Source organism: Eptatretus burgeri, chromosome 7 (assembly GCF_056783735.1).
Source record: "Eptatretus burgeri isolate ZD-2024b chromosome 7, Ebu_testis_v1, whole genome shotgun sequence".
In the NCBI taxonomy this organism is placed as follows: domain Eukaryota; kingdom Metazoa; phylum Chordata; class Myxini; order Myxiniformes; family Myxinidae; genus Eptatretus; species Eptatretus burgeri.
In genome coordinates this window covers 64,510,361-64,531,651 of record NC_140967.1, presented here as the reverse complement: position 1 = coordinate 64,531,651, position 21,291 = coordinate 64,510,361, and the positions used below count along the sequence as shown (strand labels likewise).

At 44.2% G+C, this 21,291-nt stretch overlaps 1 protein-coding gene across 3 annotated transcripts in view; it reads right to left on the bottom strand.

Moving 5' to 3' along the window:
• The window catches only part of STXBP6 (syntaxin binding protein 6), a 247,941-nt gene that overhangs the window by 65,759 nt on the left and 160,891 nt on the right, over window positions 1–21,291 (bottom strand). Inside the window, exon 1 of one of the 3 annotated variants that reach the window (XM_085888837.1) lies at window positions 14,986–15,087. The exons of the other annotated variants lie outside the window; for them this stretch is intronic. Within the exon in view, the coding sequence (XP_085744963.1) occupies window positions 14,986–15,028 (43 nt within the window). The 5' untranslated portion in view covers window positions 15,029–15,087. Of the gene's footprint in view, window positions 1–14,985; window positions 15,088–21,291 lie in introns of those variants that run through there. 3 annotated transcript variants of the gene reach the window in all.

Here is a 21,291-nt window from a genome sequence, read left to right as displayed (position 1 = left end):
CCGACTTCCACCAAATTTTGCATTCGTGCTTGGGGAACCCAGGGTCAGGTCATGGAGCATTACATAACCCCCACCCCACACCGGGAGTGTGGGGAGATGACTTGCGATTTTTCACCTGTACACATGGAATAGTGCAAATGCTCGAACCACTCACCAATGCCAGAGGGAGGTGGTATTGCGGATGGGAAAATTATATCAGTTTGAAAAATAAATCGTCTCACTCCTGGGGGGTTGGGGGGGGTGAGTATTGAATAGTCCTGGAAACGAGACTAATCCAAAATGTTTGTTCATCCATCGAGGGGCTGTTTGAAAATTATTGTGCCAAATATCCTCTATTGACCCAAATACAAAGGAATATCATGGCAAAATGTGACTTTTTTAATGTTGAGCCTTTGACCCCTGAAGATAGAAATGGTGGGAGGTTCTAAATCAAAAAAAATTAAAAAGGGTTTTGAGTGTATTTGATGAAAAGACCTTGACTCATAAATGAATGAATGGTGTACTGTGCGATTGTAGTTGTTTGAAAAGAAAGAGGTCGCAATACGTATGGAACGAACATCTTCATCTGTGGTTCAGAGCAGGGGATAACTTCAGTTTTTTTACAGTGATTAGAAAATATTACACTTTTTTCAAATATCTTTATCCTCACAGCGAAATATTGAACATAGATTGAAAAAATGCAAAGAAGCACGGCGAAGAATATTCAAATGTGAGTGAACTTGCATGACAAATTTGGCAAATCACATAAAGCATGACAAAACATCACATGATCAGTGTGATTAACCAACCACAAGTGACGTTCTGTACGGCATGACCACCGAAGAAGGCAATGGCAGCATCCACAACAATTAACTCGGATAAGAAAACTGCCAATTTTCATCAAAATTTGCGTTATGCATGTTGTTTCTACTAATAATTCTGGTTTCATTCCGTTTACCAACGAATCCTGGCTTCGATTCATCAGTTTTGCGACTGATTGGAAGCGGTATGAGTGCAAAGAAAGCAAATTTGGCGCAGAAACTGGAGCCAATCTCAGTTTAGATTTTGACAATACACAATCGTGCATCAATGTTCAACCGACAAATGGCAATATAGGTTATTACTATGAGTGTTACAAACACCACTGTGATGTCAGTAAAGTCAGGAGGAAAGCCAAAATCATGTCAAGAAATCTGATGCTCGAGGTGAGATATGCAATAAAATAGTGAACTTCACTTTCAAGTTTAACTCCAGGCCAGTCCAGCTCACCGAAGGTAGGTAAGTTTACATGCAGTATCAGTGAGAAGTTAAATTGTTTTATTCTCAGCATAAAGGAATGCAAATAATTGCATTCATTTTGTGTTGAAAACTCAGTTTGTTATTCGGATTGTAAACACTTGTGCATATCGGTGATTTTCAAAATATGAGGAAAAATAAACAAAAGGTTTCCCCGCGAGTCTTCGAGGAGAGACTTGAGGACAAAGACATTCGTTCGAGTTTCATTGTTCGGATTGTGTCGTGTTTGTCACGACCTTCTGTACATGTAGTTTAGGTAACCAAGACCTGAATGCACAGCTCTAATCAATGCGTCTACAAAGTTGCTTCCTCATAATTAAACAAGCAGTCATAGACTGATACTTACGAAATCGTCAACTTGACCTCTGACCTTGTCTAATAAAAGCTGTCTCGAGAGAAGGTAGCGACGCAAACCAGAAGTTTCTACGATGATTCTGTACCAAACCATCAAAAATCGAATGTTTTGGATGTTTGACCTCACTGTGACCTTGACCTTTGACCGATTTTGACCAAAATCTAATCAGCACTAGCCATCACCCTCCTGAATCACGTGGTGTAATTTGATATTGATAGCTTCTTCTTCTGTTCTCAGGTTATCGTGCCTACAAACACACAAACACACACACAAACAAACAAATACACAAACAGATGACGGAAGTCAACAATATACTTACAAAATCTTTAGATTTGGTAAGTAATAAATATGTGACAGATCACGTCAAAACGAGTCAAGTCAGTCAGGTTTCTTGACTGCCACTGGTAACATGTAACCCAGTGCTACCTGCCGCATGGTCGGGTTGTTGACGACTAAACCAACACCACTCACTGGCTTGCCAGTGGGGAGGGTGACTGTGACACCCTGCCAGGATTGAAAACAACACCTGCCAAAGGGCGGATGAGCTCCTTTAGGGAGCCAACGGCCATCCAGTAAGGAGATGGTGTCTCTGAAAAAACACCCATCCGGTTAGACCAGTTTTATAGGTAGTAGGTTGTAGACAGCAACCGCTCAGGGTGGTACTGCCATTAGGGTGAGGTGGTACTACCTCAAAACTTGACTTCGGGGCGTTAAAGTAGTGCCCGGAACCATCTTACACTCTCCGTGTCAGGTTTCCTGGTCTTACTTTCTGTCTCACTCAAACTATAGCTACCGGGCTAGCTTTAATATCTCTCTCTTGCAAACAAACATCATACACTTTTCAAACAAACAACATATGCTTTTCACCATACATTTTTCTTACTCACTCATTTTCCCTCCTCATTTTACATTCTCTCTCTTTTATTTTTCTTTCCTTTCGTTTCCCTCAGACAGCCTGCAATGAAATATAAATATGATAAAGTCTGAAAAGTTAATGGCCCCGAGTTTTCAGCATTATGGGGTGCGAAGAATCTCCGGTGATCTGCCTGCCTCTGCTGCCAATGAGGGGGGGGGGCTCAAGCAGTAGTAGTATCGGTCCCTCCCAAGACAACTTGCATTTTGAACTAACGTGAATCTTTTTCAATTCATTTCACGAACATCCGTGTTCTTTCTTCGAAACTTTCCTCTGTTGAACATCATCGAGCAAGCTCCTCTCCTAATATCTTGCTTCTCTCAGAGACCCAATTATCACATGACATTCATGTAAATTCTTATAACATTTCAAACCGCAACCTTCACTCACGATTCCGCTTCAAAGGAAGAGTCTATGTTTACTCCAACATCAACACACCTGCTGTACGCCTTGTGGACCTCGAATCTCCAAACTATGATGTCATCTGGCTTAAGATTTGTCTCCCAACCATCACTAACTTTCTCTGTTTCACTTACTGCTCTCCAAATTCGACAAACTTTATAGCTTTCTGTGACTATCTTAACTCTTGCCATGAGGCCTTGACATCCGAACACCCTCAAGCAGAATTTCTCTATCTCGGAGACTTCAATGTATACCACAGAGAGTGGCTGAAATCTTCCCACACGGATGCTGGGGGGGGTTGAAGCTCTTACATTTTCCATTCTTAATGATTTGCAACAAATTATCAGCCACCCTACCCATATCCCAGATCGTCATGACCACACTACCGATACTTTGGATTTATTCTTCACTTCCAATCCGTTGCATTACAACTACACAATTTCACCTCCAATTGGTTCTTCTGACCACAATCTTGTGAACATCACTTTACTTACCACCACTTCTTCTCATCCAACTGCTCCGACAAAACGCCAGTATTGGCATTTTAATAATCCTGACTGGACTGGTTTACGAAACTCTTTCTCTGACTTTCCCTGGAAAGACTACTGCCTCTCCTTGGGCGATGCCTCCATCTCTGCTGAACGTCTAGCTGAGGTTATTGTGGCAGGAATGGAGGTTTATATCCCCTTCTCTTTCAAATCTATCTCTCCTACCAATTCTTGGTTCAATAATTCCTGCTCTGTGACCATTCGTGCAAGGGATGCCGCATATCGGACATGGAAAAACTCTTCTTCCTCCGACTCACATTCAGCTTTCATATCCGCCAGAAATCATTGCAAACATGTTATTCGTGAAGCGAAGCATTCCTTTATTCAAAAGAAATGTGACAACCTCTCATCTCCTTTCACTAATAGATCTCTCTGGTCCTTCGCTAAAAGTATCTCCAACAACTTCTGTCGCTCGACCTTTCCTTCGCTTTTCCTTTCCGATGACACTATCGCCGTCTCTCCGACCGATAAAGCAACTCTTTTTGGTTCTCTTTTCTCCTCCAACTCCACAATGGATGACTCCAACATTCCATCTCCCTCTGATGCTCCCCTCACCATTCCAATGTCCCTCCCTATAATCTCTTTTCATGCAGTCAAAAAATACTCCTCTTTCTGGACATAAGCAAGGCCGACAGGCAAAATGGCATTCCTCCCCGTGTCTTGAAGGAATGTGCTTCAGAACTTGCACCAGTGCTTGCTCGTTTGTTTCATTTTTGTTCAAAAACCCAAACTTTTCCTCTTACCTGGAAACATGCCTTAGTACAACCTATTTTAAAGAAGGGTGATCGTTGAAACCCTTCTAATTACCGTCCCATTGCTCTGACTTCTATTGTTTCCAAAGTCTTTGAATGTCTTCTCGATTCACATTTCCTCAAGCATCTTGAATCTCCCAGTCTTCCATCTGACCACCAATACGGCTTTCGCAAGGCAAGACCTGCAGGTGATATCCTTTCTTACTTTACGAATGTCTGGGTCTCTTCTTTGAGAGAATTTGGGGAATCCTTTGTTGTCAGCCTTGATATATCAAAAGCCTTTGACAGAGTTTGGCATCGGGGTTTGATATCCAAGCTTCCCTCTTTCGGCTTTCCTCGTTCACTCTGCTCTCTCATATCGAGCTTTCTTTCCAACCGCTCTATCTCCGTAATTGTTGATGGTTCAACATCTCCCCCCTTCTCCATCAACAGAGGTGTACCTCAGGGTTCTGCTCCATCTCCAACACTCTTCCTTCTTATTATCAATGACCTTCTGTCTTCGACAAATAACCAAATGCACTCGAATGCTGATGATTCAACATTACATTCCTCCATGTCTTTCCCATCTTCCCTGTCTTCTCTCACTGGATCTACATGTCGTTTCATCACAGCCACCTCTTTAAATTCGGATTTGGACAAGATCTCCTGGTGGGGCAAATGTAATCAAGTTAAGTTTAATGCTTTTTTTTTTTTTTTGTATACCTTGGTCGAGGCTCGTATGAGAGCTAACACACAACTCACAGCAAGGAGGCATGAGACAAGAGGGGCGGGAGTGGAAGGGACAAAACATTGGGGAACAGACACAGGTGAACTGTGGAAGGGAGTGGGATGGGGATGGGACGGGGAACATGGCGAAGAGAAGATGGACATTACAGGGACTTTCAGGAAGGAAAGCAGGGGAATTGAAGGAAGTGGGCTTGGGTGGATTATCGGGGGTAGAAAAGATCGAGGATTTGGATGGGGGAAGATAAGAGGTGGTGGTGAACAGCTGTTTTGAAAGCCTGGAGGGAAGAATGGGAAAGAATAGAGTGAGGAAGTTTATTCCAAAGGTGGGAAAAAGAGGAATGAAAGAGTGAAGATGAGCAGTGATTCGTGATTTTGGTAGTTTTACCAGAAGGGGGTTGTTGGCGGACCTTGAGCGCCCTGTGGAAATGTGGTTGGGACAAATCGCAGAGAGAGCGGGGGGGCAAGGCTGGAGAGGAGTCGGTAGAAGACAGAAAGACCACCGACCAACCTGCGGTGATTGAGTGAGAGGCCCAAAGACTCAGCTTCATTGCGGGAGATGCCAATGATCTTAAAAGCCCTGGTTTCGACAGCGTGAAGTCGAGAAAGGTGGGAGGCAGGAGCACCAGCCCAGAGGGGAGAGCAGTACTCCATCAGGCTGCGGACAAAAGCTTTGTAAGTAGTCAGGAGCTCAAGAGGGCCGAGGAAGGACTTTGCACGACGGAGGATTCCCAGTCGGCGACTGGCTTTTGAGGCAAGGTTGGAAATGTGACTTTCCCAGGAAAGGTCATGGCAGATAGTGAGACCCAGAAGCTTGAAAGAAAAGACTTCTTCCAGAGGATTGTTGAGAAAGTGGATGGGGGGGTTTTCAAAACGGTCCTTTCGAAGAGACATAGTGAGAGTGTGAGATTTGTGTGGATTGAAAGACATGTTCCACGTGTTGGACCAGTTTGTGATTTTATCCAGATCTGCAGTGAGCGAAGAAGCTGCTGCTTGCCGGTCTGAGGGAAGACAGATGGTACGGCAGAGGGTGGAGTCATCGACAAAGAGAAATAGAGGATTTTCCAGAGAGTCCGAGAGATCATTGATGAAAACCAGAAAAAGAACAGGGCCCAGAACGCTACCTTGAGGAACTCCAGCCTGCACAGGAAGAGGGGATGAAAGAACTCCATTTAGGGCCACACGTTGACTGCGACAGGAGAGGAAGTCTGCGAGCCATGAGTGGAGATGGCCTTGAATACCATGGGAAGAGAGTTTGGTGAGTAGGGCAGGGTGCCAGACTGTGTCAAAAGCACGTGATATGTCCAGGGATACGGCTCGGATTTCCTGTCTGGCATTGAGGACCTCCATCCATTGATGGGAGAGCAGTAGCAGCATATCCAGGGTAGAGTGACCTGGTCTGAAACCAAATTGATGATTGGAAATCAAGCCATTGGAGAAGAGGAAGGATTTCATGTCTGAAGCGATGATGGATTCCATAACCTTGCTGATGATTGGGAGAAGGCTGATTGGTCTGTAGTTACAGGGATCTGTTTTTGCACCTTTTTATGCAGGGCAGTGATGTTAGCAGATTTCCAAGCAGATGGCAGATGACCTTGGGAAAATGAGAGGGTGAATAGAACAGAGAGAGGATGAGCAAGAGCAGAAGAGCAGGCTTTGAGGACACGTGGGCTGATGCCGCCTGGACCGGTTGCAGAATCTGACTCGAGGTTTGAAAGCAAGCTCTCCACCTTGTCAGGAGAAAAGGATACAGAGTCCAGGGACAGTTGGGTGCGACTGGGTAAAGTGGGTAGAGATAGTGATGGGTTTGGGACACAAGATTTAGCTGCAAACACCGAGTTTAGACATTCAGCTTTATCACGTGTGGAATCAGCAGTGCGGCCATTTGAGGTAAGGGAGGGGATGGAGGGGGAACATACACCAGAAACAGATTTGATTAAACGCCACCAGGATTTTGAGGAGGGAGAGAGGTTTGAGAGTTCAGACTTGAGATGAGAAAGATGTTGTTTTCTGGCTCTCCTGAGGGTAGATACACACTTGTTCCGAGCTTTGTGGAAAGAACTGAGATTGCCCTCAGTTGGGTTTGCTTTCCATGAGGCAAAGGCAAGTTGTTTCAGGACAACTGCCTCACCACAAGCTTCAGTAAACCAAGGGCGGGAGGAAGGGTAAGACAACTGAACACGAGAGGGGATAAATCTGTGCATGAGGGAGAGCAAGTTTCTTTGAAAGAATTCCCAGGATGAGTTGATGTTTGAGAAAGTAGTGATAGGAGACCAGTCTGTAAGTTTGATGGCTGCTCGGAGAACCTGCCAGTCGGCTTGAGTGAAATGCCAGACTCGACGGCGGTGAGGTGGTTCTCTGATAACAGCCAGAGAGATGTCCACTTTAACAAGGACGTGGTCAGAAGAACCAATTGGAGCGAAGGAAGAGCAGCAGATATTGTCAGGGAAATTTGTCAAAATCAGATCCAGAAGAGATGGAGTACCATTGGTTGAGATCCGGGTCGGGAAGTTGACCGATTGAGTCAGTCCCAATGAGTCACAGAAAGCTTTTGCTGATGTCCCATGGCAGGTGAGAGAGGTACCCACACCTAGCCAACTGGCGTGATGACAATTGAAGTCGCCACATAAGAGGAAGAGAGAGTTTGGATGAGAAGATAGAAGATGGTCCATGTTTTCGGAGAGTGAGGTGTAGATGGAGTCATCACTGTTCGGTGGACGGCACAGTACACATATAAACATGAGGTGGGAGTGGAGGGGAAGCCGAAGCCAGAGGTATTCCTGGGGGTGTGGGGGAGTGAGAGCAGTGCAGGGATAGTGAGGAATAGAGTCTTTGATGAAGAGAGCAACACCTCCACCAGGACGAGGCTCAGGTCTGTCATACCGTAAGAGGGAGTAACCAGGGAGAGATACTTGGGAGTCAGACACGTCTTGGGAGAGAAAAGTTTCTGTTAGGCAGATAATGTCTGGTTTGTCAGTGGCAACCTGCATGGAAAGATCTGAAAGGTTTGAGCGAAGGCCCCGGATATTTGAGGTCCACACTTTTAATGAAGAGGTAGGGGAGGAGGCTTTGGGTGCAGGAGGTGGAGGGGGCGGGGGAGGGTAGGACGAGGGACGAGGGGAGGAGGTAAGGAGGGTTGCTGAAGGAGTGTGGGGTATTGCAGAATAGCGAGGGAGGGGGCCGAATGAGGAGGAGAAAAGGCTCTGTGGTGCTGGGAGAGAGGGGGGACAAGAGACAAGGAAGATGGCAGTTGAGGATTTGAGGAGGTGGAGTGAAGAGATGGAGGTGAGAGGGCAGTGGAGGGAGGCAGGTTGGTGGATGAGAGGGGGGCAACTTAGAGAAGGAAGAGTGAGGGGATGAAAGGTGGGAGAAAGGTGAGGGGGAATTTTTGAAAGAGGTGAGAGGGAGGCTTGGAGGGAGAAGAGTGGGATGGTTGCTTTGAGAGTGAGAGTGAGGGGTGAGGGGGTGAGTTGGCACTGAAGTTGGAAAAAAGGAATGGTTGATGGAAAGCGAGCATCCATGGCAAACTGTGGTTTTTAAAAGTTTTCGGTCAGAGATGCGATTTAACACAATTCTTGATGGATGCAATGAAGGCGAATTCAGAGCATGGAGAGAAGAAGCGCTGTAATAGTTGGATTTTTTAGGCAAGGAATGAAGGAGAGGTCGAAATGAGAGCAGTCTGTTAAAATAGCAGAAGAGAAGTGCATTGTGAAACAGTAAAGAGTACCACATGTGTGAGAGAGGAAGATGAAGCATTATAAGATCGTTTTTGTTGTTAATATTAATGTATGAGAGAGTTCAACAGATTAGGTCATGGAAGTGTAAAAAAAAAGAAATCGAGGAAGACGAGGAGGAAGTTAAGAGGAAAAAGAAGTAGCAGAATCGGGAGAAGGTGAGCGTGTTGTTGTTGTTGTTGTTGGGTATATATTTTTTTTTTTTTTTTTTTTTTTTTTTTTGAGATAAGAAAGAGATTAGTTGGGAGAATGGGGGATGTTTGGAAAGTGAGGAGGATGAAAATTGAAGGTAATGGGGAGGATAGAAATTGAAGGTAATGGGGAGAAAAAACAAACAAACAAACAAAAAAAAACGATCGAACACCGAGTGGAACCGGTAGGCCTCAAGCCTAGGACTAGGCCTCAAACACCAAGTAAGAACGTCGACATAAATACTCACAAAATAGCACGATTTTTGAAACAAAACCGAACTAGGAACACACATTAACATGTAGGTGAGAAAATTAAACAGTTAAAACGGGACAAATAACAACCGGAACTTAACTTTGAGAACGTCAGCAGGGAGCCCCAAAGGAGACCTCTCGCCGCTCAAAACCGGAACAAAAACTCAACTTCTTCTCATCTCTCTCTAAAACGCCTCTCAACTCTCCAATCTCTGTTGAAAGCTCTACAATTACACCATGTGATAAAATAAACCCACTAGGTATCACTCAAACATCAAATTTATCCTGGAATCCTCACATTACTCAAATAGCTAAATCTGCCTCGAAGAAATTTGGAGTCATGTTCAGATGTCGAAGATTCTTCTCCAACTATATAAAGGATTGATTCGTCCTTGTATAGAGGACTGCTCTCAGATCTGGAGAGGTTCCAGCTACACAAACTTACTGGACAGAATTGAATCCAAAGTTATTCGACTTGTCAACTCTATCAATGTGGCCTCAAAACTTGACCCGCTCAAATTACGCCGCAGAGTCGGCTCTCTCTCTTTTATACAGACATTACTTCGGTTTCTGCTTGCAAGACCTTGCTGCTTGTGTACCTCCACTATTACCGAGACCAAGGAATACTCGACAAGCCACGACATCACATGATTATTGTATGGCCATTGGCAATTCAAGGGTGGGCCATGACGATGTTTGTTTCTTCCCCTCCACTGCCAAACTCTGGAACTCTTTACCTTCTCATATCTTCCCAAACACTTATGACCTTCCCCTTTTCAAAAAGCAGATTTTTTACTTTCTCATAAACTCTTCGTCTATTCTCTCTTTTTTACTTTTCTATCAGTGCAGTTCTTTTATTTAAGGCTTGGTCTCGATGAGGACTATTCAGGCCTTGCCTGTAGCTTTGAACATAAAAAAGTAAAAAGTAGTACAATCAGTGCAGTCATGAAATCCATCATCGCAGTTGATATGAAATCCTTCCTTTTCTCCAACGACCTCATCTCAGATCACCAGTTGGGATTCAGACCAAGTCACTCTATCTTGGACATGGTGCTTCGACTCTCCCAACAATGTATGGAAGCCCTCAATGTCAGAAATGAGATCAGGGCCATCGCTATGGGCAGATCTCGAGTTTTTACTACAGTCTGGCATCCCGCTTTGTTCTCCAAGCTGTCTGCTTATGGCATCCAAGGCCAACTCCACACATGGCTTACTGCCTTCTTCCACACTCATAGCCAACATGTGGCTCTCAACGGAACCCTTTCATCTCCTCTCCATATCAAAACTGGAGTGCCCCAATGCAGTGTTGTGGGACTACTCCTATTCCTCATCTCCATAAATGTTCTTTCTGACTCTCTGGAAAATTCTTTATCTCTTGGCTGATGATTCTACCCTCTGCCACGACATCCCTTATCCTTCAGATAGGCAGGCAGCACCCTCTTCCCTCTCTTTAGACCTTGAGAAAAATCAAAGGCTGATCAAAACCTTGGAATATGTCTTTAAACCCTGACAAACCCCACACTTCCCCCTGTTTCTCTGAAAGGGCCATCAAGAAACTCCTCACATCTACTTCTGAAACAAACAACTCGAAGAGGTTAAGTCACTCAAACTTTTGGGTCTCACTATCAGCAATGATATTTCTTGGGCAAACCACATTTCCAAGTTGGCCTCCAAAGCCAGTCACTGACTGGGCATCCTCTGTTGTACAAAGTCCTTCCTTGGCACACCTGAAACTCCAATTCACATACAAGGCCTTCAACTGCAGCTTGATGGAGTTCTGCTCTGCCCTCTGCACATGGCGCTCCTGCCTCACACCTTGCTGAGCTTGACGCCATGGAAACCAAAGCCATCAAGATCATTGGAATATATCGCAATGAAGCTGGGTCTCTGGGCCGATCTATTTCACATTGCAGACAGATCTGTGGTCTCCCCATCTCTGACCGCCTCCTTTCTGGTCTTGCAACCGCTTGTCTTTCCATGCTTTGTCCATCCCCATCCCCCATGTTTCTGCAAGGCACACATGGTTCACCATCAACCCTATAATAAATCAAATGCCCAAAATCCGAGATCAATGCTAACCTCCACTCATTCGTTCTTCTTTTTTCCCACCTGTGGAACCAATTTTAACATTCTCTTCAATCTCATTCTTTCCTCCATGTCCTTATGACAGCTGTTAACCACAATCTCAAATCATCCCCCATTTAAAACCATGACCTTTCCTACCCCCATTAAACCTCTAAACAAATTTCCAGTCTTTCCTTCCTGAGAATTTGCTTTTGTATCCACCTTGTCCACTCTGTGTGTCCTCCCAACCCAATCATTCTTCTCCACATCCCTCATTTGTCCAAGTCTCCCTCCATTTTGCTTTTTGTCATCTGTAAATTTGTAATCCAAATCATTGAGGTAAATTATGAATAACTAGCCGAAACCCCGTCACAGACGGATTCCGTTCCATGAGCCCAATATGACAACCAGCGGCGGCTCTTGTAAGAGCCGGATCCCAGTCGATGTACTCCATGGCCTTACCTAATGAGGCCTACAAAACATCCTTGTACACATTTTTGGTGTACACTACTCCTTGTGAAGAAGTCCCCTGAATTGTGCACGTGTCTACTTTGACGTACAAACACCGTGTCAAAACTTCTCAGGTCACAGTACCGAGAAAAACGTGACGCGACCGCTCGGAGGAGCACAAAATTGGTCCTTCAGTATTAATATATAGATAATATATAGATGCTTCAGAGTTGAAAGTTGACTCTTGCCACTATGTGCGATGCATTTTTACAGGTAAGAAGTTTCTTTCAGTCCAGGTCACAGTACCGAGAAAAACGTGGCGTGACCGCTAGGAGGAGCACAAAATTGGTCCTTCAGTATTAATATATAGATAATGGTCCCAGTTACAATCCCTGAGGTTTTGAGGAAATGAACAATACGAACATCCTCCAAACCTGATATCCTTCCACTCACAGTCACTCTTTGCCTCCTACCACTAATTTCCAGTCCAGTTAGCTGAACAGCCACGACACAAGCCCTCACCTCAGGTAACAACCATATTTGTGATGCCTTATAAAATGCCTTCTGAAAGTCAACCACTTGGATCACTATCTCTCAAGCACTTGAAAAACTGGAACATGGTGTGACTGATAAAATAAGTAACAACCTCTGCATTGTTTCCCCAAGTTCAATGATGCTTGCTCTTCTTTGCCCAATGGCCCATGGCAAGCCTTTCATTCTCAGCTTCACTCGCCTACTCATGTTATGACAGAAGAAGCTTAGTCAAGAGGCACTCAGTGCATTCCTTCGTGAATCTGCACGACTTAATGAACCCAACACAAGGATATGAAGGCTGGAAAAGAAAGCTGAGACAGACAGGGGAATTATCCCAACCTTGTAAAAAGAAAAAAAAATGCAATAACAGGTGCTGGGTAGAAAATATAACTGCAAGCTTTCCCGCAATATTTTAAAAATCTGAGATGGAGACATCAAAAATATGGCAAGAGGCAGTGACATTCACAAACACACAATTCAACCCTGGCAGGAAGGAACCCATGGCAATAATGAACGAGAACGACACTTGGGAGGGCGCATAGCTCCGCCAAGCTGAACAGTTTACGTTTTGTATCTGCATCCAGACCTCAACCAAAGTCGAATCGGCTTGTTCTTGTCACCGACCAAACTCATCCACCAAGTTTTTTCATGACTCGTCCACAACTTTTTGAAGTATTGTGCTCTGTATCGTTTTTTGGCACGATCTCTCAATGGTAAACAATCACTTCAACTCGTATCCGGATCTGGATTTGGATCTTCACCAAAATCGAATCAATTCGTCCTTATCACACAGCCAACTTTTCCACCAAATCTCATCCGAATCTGTCCCAGACAGGGGTAAAAACATAACCTCCATCCAGATTCGGTGGCGAACGTAATGAATGTCAATGTCTCGGTTCAAACTCTAATAAGATCTGAAAGTACTAATGACACCGTCAAACCCTTGTGTGTTTTTTACAGTGTTTCTAATCAAAGCATCATAATTGGGTGAAAATCTGTTCATGTAAATGTGCTCTTTGAGTGAATAGAATCGATAAGATCTTGAACAAACATGTATTATTGTCAACAAGCATGTAAATGACTTGTGTCCTTCACACGCAGGACATGACATGACATGAGTTGACACTAATCAACAGAGTATAAGGGATTTGAACTTGAAGTCACAGAATGATTCTCACCGAATGGGACAGCTCAAGTGACAACACCAATGAAAGCAAAAATGATTATTATAAAATGTACTGTTAATAAAGAGATCACAGCAAGGTGATTCGTTGTTTTTTATATCCTTTTATTGCTTTGGGTCAGGCTGGAAAGATGGCCAATGGACTCCAGACGAGTCGAGAGGGAACGCACACTCACCTCCAAGCCCTCTAGTCTTGGTTTGAATCCAGACCAGTTATAAACTGTCATTTTGCGTCACATTATCATCAATGTGTGTGCCGTCCCTCGGATGGACGCTAAACTCATCGTCCCGTCCGCCAGCATTAGTTTTTGGACGTTAAAGATCCCATGGCGTCCTTTGCGAAGAGTAAGCGAGATATCTCTGTCACCTTGAACAAATTCCATATTCCTGCTCCAACTACTGCTGGAAGGCAAGGGGCAAACCACCCAGTATTTAACCCTTGCCAAGAAACAGCTTCGGCAACACCGACGTGCTGTAACAGAGTATATGGTACACCAGAATCATAATTGCTTTAATCTCCCACACCTGTCCTCTTCCATTCTCTCTTAAAGGTGACCGTGGTCTTGCTACACCATGGCATGAACTATGGTGAATCCTTTGGTGTTTATTCGTTCCCTCATCTCCCTTCTCCAACCCCTTCCCACATTCTCCCACCATGCCTGCTCCACTTCAGCTTTGAGTCGTAAATCAGTCCGATCATTATCGATTGAGCACACAGGTATGATGTAGCCTTCCTGAAAGCTTCTGATAATCGTATTTTTCACCTATAATTAATGTGTGTGTTGAAATATTGTCGATTTAGGCATCCTGGAGAGAGAGAGACAGAGAAACCTAGCTGTAAATGCAGACACATTGGTACATCCATCCCAATGACCCGCACCGACCACGGAGATGTCAACAGGTCATTTGAGCCAAGTCTCGAGTAAGTCTCAGGTGTTTGAGGGCAAGTCTCAAGTCAACGTAGGATTACTTCAACTTGTGTCGAGTCCAACTCCTAATAAATAAACTCTTTCTCATGACTCACTGACTGACCGATATTATTGTGTTCGGAAAGCTGAAATTTCGTGTGCTGGCGGATATCGAAACAGATACACCGGGAATTTTTTTTTTGCAGAACCGAAAGAATCCGAAAATAAAAATATCCGAAAAGAAGTGCAGCCTTGTCGTCACAGTCGAGGCATGTCACGGCAGTGATTGCGAATCACCCTTCAGCACGAGCCCAACCCTTCTTCCGAAGAATCGGCTTCTTCTAACTCCTACAATAAAATGGAGGAGATTTCACCACATGGGGTTTTTCTATCCTGAGAAGCTAGGCTGATTCTGAGCATTAGATGATAGCACAGACCCATCATTTATCATCGAGCCGAGTCCCGTGTTCAACATAATTGTTTTCCCGACCTTTTCCGAACCACAGTTCGGCTGGAAGTCGCAAATTAGTCGCAACCGACTAATTTGGAAGTCGCAAATTAGTCGCAACCGACTAAGTTCGGCTGGAAGTCGCAACCGAACCACGGTTCGGCTGGAAGTCGCAAAAGAAGTCGCCGCTGGGAACGCCGGGGAAAAAAAAATGGTGGAAAAATCGACACCTCCACATAGTTTGCCAGCTCACCGTGCCTCACCCCGACGTCAGAGTTCGTCGAGACTGGCACCATCAGCGAGAGCGGTGATCAGTCGACGAGCTCAGCCATTTTGAGGTAACCTTAGCGACGACCAATGTTCAGGACTTTGCCGCACACGAGACAACAACCTCGATCACATGACACGCCTCATTGAACGGCCCAACCTCCCATCTTCGTGGCACGTAGCACATTTCCCATCTTTTATCCTGCCTTTGCCTCCCCCAGTTCACCAGGGAGACAAAGGCACACTGCAAATGTGGCAGCGTCACACAAGTAACGGGCGCGAGCGCATCGTGCGACAATTCCTCGAGCTCGCAAAGTCCACGAACCTCGTTCGACGCCCATGCAACCGCCCGTCACTTATCCTTACAATCACAGCCCTTTCATATCCACGTTTTATCATAACGTTGTGATAAAGTTTTCATAAAATTGCAGGAACGTGTGATTCTAAAATTGCAGGAACATTCAAACGGATGTTATGGTTTGTTAGCACAACCTTTTATCATAACGTTGTGGTGCAACATTCACATATGAATACAAAGACAGGACACTGAGCTTTTGTTTCTGGCATTTATTTTGCACTATATTTTCACACTCTTGTTTTTTTTTTTTGTGTGGGCAAAGCCAAGGCTTGTGGAAGAGCTAGAACAGACCGAATCAGGATGCAACAGGACAAAATTAGAACAAGAGAAAAAGAAGGGGGGCACCGACATCAGGGTTTAAGGATAAAATGGTGAGACCCAGACAAATAAGGGAGGTGGAGAGGAATGAGGGGGAGAGAAGGACACACAGTGGGGATAAGATGGTAAAGGAGGCAAACACTCAGGAAGGAAAAGCTGGCAATTTGGAAAGAGGTGGGCTGTGAATCATCCATCGGGCTCCCCCTCCAATACCACCACCAACATCATTACATCAACATCACCATCAAACGACAAAGAAAATACACTGTTCTGTCATTTATTTATTTTAATCATTGTTCTTAAACATCATTAGCTCACCTGGACTGGAGCGAACTATGAAGTATGAGCTTATGTGATCGAGCACCGTCCATAGGTGATTGAGTCAGTGAGTGAGTGAGTGAGTCAGTCAGTAAACACTTAAGTCATTATCGCTTGAACCAAACATACAATTTTGATGAAACTTAGCCACAAGCTTCATATCTGATGCCTCACGAAGTTGTATTGACTGCATCAAAATGTACACTCATTAAGGGGATCTACAGGGGTATTTTGACTCCCCTCAAAATTGCTATTTGCTCTTCTCTGAAACTACACACACAATTTCGATAAAACTTGACCACAGCCTTCATCATGATGTACCAGTTTGTTCACGGCATTTATAAAAATAGGACCAGTGGACTTGTAGCTTATCAGGGTCCTGGCCTAATGCTGTAACGAAAATTTTGGTAGAATTGACTGGTTGGTCTGGTGAGGAAGATTTTTGAAGGAATTTATACGATTTTCCAAACATTTTACTCAGTCTGCCATTTTGACACGTTTATGGTCATGTGACCTCCACAATTTAAGATCACAATCCTGTCCTAATGTTGCAACCCAAATATGATAGCATTTTGATGGGTGGGTCTGGCGAAGAAGATCTTCAAAGGAATTAATGTGTTTTTCCCAAAAGTTGACGAAGTTGGCCATTTTGACAATTCTGATCACGTGGTCCACATGACTTCTACAACATAATTAACATCTCTACCCCACCATAATGTTGTAACCCATATTTGTTGGCATTCTGACAGGTGGGTCCAGAGAAGAAGATTTTGGAAGGAATTTGTACGGCCGACACCTCAACACTTTGGCTGGAGCATACAAGTATGGGGACTCTATATATATATATATATATATATATATATATATATATATATATATATATATATATATATATATATATATATATATATATATATATATATATATATATATATATATATCTCCGTTGGATTGCAACCTTGTCATGGTCAGGGAGCTTGTGTGTCTCAGTAACCCCTAGAGCTATGTCAGTGTGAGATTCGTCTCCTGGTAGGGCCTCCCATGCTGGACAGGTCGAAGGGTAGAGGCGAGACGAAGAGCGATCCACTGATCCTCCAGGTTGGGGGTTGAGTACAGGCTAACAACCCTGTCTTGTAAAACAAATATGTTACGGAAACAGCAACTGAAGGAATAAACATGCCTGGGCGTGATGGACTTCCAGGGCTATCGACAGATGTTAGGATGAATGTCAATGGTGAAAGCCGAAAGGAAGCCACTGGCAGGAAGGTGGAAGTTCTGAATGCCAAACATAAGACTCGGATAGGATTTTGGAATGTATGAACAATGTATGACACAGGGGAATTAGCACAAGTGACATCAGAGCTGAGATGCTACAACCTAGATATTCTTGGAGTAAGTGAAAGCAGATGGATGGGATCAGGGAGACTTAGGACCAGCACAGGGGAGACAGTGTTGTACTCAGGAAGGGATGACGAGAATCACAGAGAAGGAGTCGCCATTATTTTAAATAAAGGAGTAGAGAATAGTTTGATAGAGTGGGAACCTATCAATGGTAGACTCATGAGGATCAGAATGAGGGGGAAGCAAATTAATAAAACCATCATCCAGTGTTATGCTCCAACAAATGATAGTGATGATAGTGTTAAGGATGAATTATATGAGCAACTACAGGCTGAGTTGGAAAACACACCAAGACATGACATGAAGATTGTAATTGGGGACCTAAATGCCTAGGTTGGAAACAACAACACAGACCATGACAGGGCCATGGGAAAAGAGGGCTGTGGTACTATGAATGAGAATGAAGAGAGACTAATAGAGCTCTGCACCACTTATAACCAACTAATTGGAGGGACCCTCTTTCCACACAGACATGGTACTCTCCAAATGGAAGGGATAAGAACCAGATAGACCACTTGATGATACACGGCACACGGAGACGCTCATTACTTGATGTTAAGGTTAAACGGGGAGCTGATGTTGGTAGCGACCACCACCTGGTCCTGGCTGTTCTCAAAGTAAAGCTGAGGAAAACAGGGAGCAAAAGGACAGGCAGGCAACAGTTTGATGTTGAGAAACTACATGACCCAAAAGTGAAAGGCTCTTTCGTGCTACAATTAAAGAACAGGTTTCAGGCACGAGCAGATATGGACGATCACACAGAGCCAAATGCAAATGATATTAATACTGTGTGGGAACAAACCAAAATAGCCTATGTGAAAACCAGTGAAGCCTGCCTGGGGTTCAAGCAGAAGACAAAGAAGGACTGGATAACTGAAGACACATGGCAAACCATTGAAAATAGGAGAAAATTAAAGAAGCAAATAAATGAGACAAAGTCCAAACGGCTGCAAGAAAGATACAAGATGCAGTACCAAGAAGCAAACAAAGCAGTTCAGAGGAAAGCCAGAGCTGACAAACGGGCATACCTGGAAGATCTTGCTAATCAAGCAGAAGATGCAGCTGAGAAAGCGGAGCAAGGGAAGGTCTGCAAGATAACCAAGATAATCTGTGGCAAACATCGTCGAACCACTGAGACACCAATTGCAGACAAAAAGGGCCGACTCCTAACAAGAGAAGCAGAACAAGAAGCTCGCTGGGCGGAATACTTTAATGAAGTACTGAATAGAACACCACTCATAATAGAGGCTGACACCCAACAAGCAGAGGATGACCTGGACATTAGCATTGAACCACCAACTAAGGAGGAAATTGTTACAGTCATTAAGTCTCTCAAAAGTGGAAAAGACCCTGGCCAAGATAACCTCAATGCAGAACTGTTCAAGGCAGACCCAAAACTTGCAGCCGAAGTAATTGTACCACTTTTCACAGCTATTTGGGAAAGGAAGGAGATACCTGATGACTGGTCAGAAGGAGTCATCATTAGGATATCAAAGAAAGGCAACTTAAGAGAGTGTAACAATTGGCGAGGGATCACTCTTCTATCAATTTCAAGCAAGATTCTGGCAAAAATTATTATCCAACCTATCTCAGACACAGTAGACAAACAGCACAGGAAGGAACAGGCAGGATTTCGTAGTGGGAGGGGATGCATTGACCAGATATTTGCCCTTCGTAACATTATAGAACAGTGCACAGAATGGCAGAGACAGATGTACATCAACTTTGTTGATTTCGAGAAAGCATTTGACAGCATCCACCGAGACGGCCTCTGGGGCATACTACAAATGTATGGGATCCCACGGCACATAGTCGAAGTGATAAAGAGCTTCTACGCCAACTTATCTTGCAGAGTGGGGAACAGTAACCACACATTCCAGGTGAAGACAGGAGTCCGACAAGGGTGTGTGATGTCGGCGCTCCTCTTCAATATTGCTATTGACTGGGTGATGCGTCGGACAACCGAAGACCAAGCAAGAGGCATATGATGGACCCTCTTCTCAGCATTGGAAGACCTTGATTTTGCTGATGACTTTGCTCTGGTCTCCCACACTCACAAGCACATGCAGGAAAAAACATCCCGTCTCAGTGACTGCACAACAAATTGGCCTGAAGATAAACCAGAAAAAAATCTGAAGTAATGACACTAAGCATCCAAAACCCCTTGCCAATCCAAGTGAATGGAAACGATCTTCCAATAACTGAGGAGTTCACTTATCTTGGTAGCACAGTCAGACACGATGGCGGAGCACACAATGACATCAAGAACCAGCTAAACAAGGCTCGGAATGTTTTCAGAATGCTAAACAATGTATGGAGATCCCAGCAATACAGCACCAAGACCAAGCTGAAGTTATACCAGAGCTGTGTCCTCTCCACCCTCTTATATGGCTCGGAATGCTGGAGAATGACAGTAAGCGACATCAATCAGCTGTCAGTCTTCCATACTAAGAACCTGAGAAGAATCCTTCGAATATTTTGGCCAAACACCATATCCAACCAAGATCTCCTTGCTCAATGCCAACAAGAGAGCATGGACACCATCATCATGAGAAGGCACTGGAACTGGATTGGCCATATACTGAGAAGAGAACCAGACAGCATCCCAAGAATAACCCTGCACTGGACACCGGAAGGGAAAAGGAAAAGAGGGAGACCCAAAACCACTTGGCGTCGAACTGTAGAGGAGGAAATGAAAACTATGGACCTGATCTGGAGTAGTGTCCAGAAGCTAGCCCAGAACAAACAGGAGTGGAGGACCTTCGTTGCTTCCCTACATGCCAGGAGGCATAATGGGCAGTAAGTAAGTAATATATATATATACATACATACATACATTGTTCGACCCATTTATTTTATAAACTTCAACACCGATTTAAAGGGTCAAGAGTGCTCCTGGCTCAATCAGCACAGTGTGTCCGGTACATCCGACCAGCTGATCTCCATCTCTCGAGCAGACTGGAAGAGTTCTGGATCTGGGTTTCCTGTACTGAGGGCATTGTGTGAAGATGTGATTCAAATCTTTGGGAACCTTTCATCGATTGCAAAACCCCGTTGGGTGACATCCTATCCTATCATGGAGTACAGTCGTACTCCAAATAAAGGGATGATATGGGGGATGGGGGGTGGGGGGAGAAGGGGGAAATGTCAGCCCATTCAAATGTGTACACTGTTATATACTGAACAAACACCTTCACACCCATATATTTGTAAAGGAGCCGGCCCGAGTGACGGACATAGACAACGTGGAAGAACACCATAGCAGGACCCGTTTATTATGTGCATGCGCAGCCTCCCCGCTATGTCATGATGTCATTCAACAATACTGCATTCCTCCCTCCCATATACGTCATTACAATTCTTATGTCATGTTTGTATTGCACCATGAACTCTAAACCGTTGAATAAAACATCGAATCCATTCATCTCTCAGTTATTGTTTTCACAACAGTTGTTACAATTTACACACAAAAGGAACATCTCCTTATGTAACTCCGTCCCTTTACAAGCAATCAACTGAAGATAACCTCAACAATGTTTCTGAACGTTGGAACTACAACAAACAAAAACTCCCAAACCCACTGTTGTACAATTTGAGTTGAAGAACTATAGATCTAACCTGGATGGAGGTTTAGACACTTGAGTGGACCTTCTGACAGGTGCTGATGTTGTCGTTACCTCCTTACTGCCGACTGGTGAGGGTGAAACTGCTGGTTTCTCATTAACAATCGTTTTTTTTATCTTCTGGTTCTGGTATTGGATTTACCAACTCCTCTGGGGGTTCTAAACTAAGAGGAGGACTATTCAAGGGGATCTCTCGTCTAAGTCAGTGCCAGATTAAGCCTCGGCTGGCCCGAAGGCACATTTTGAAATTTTAGAGAATGGCCTGAAAATTTTA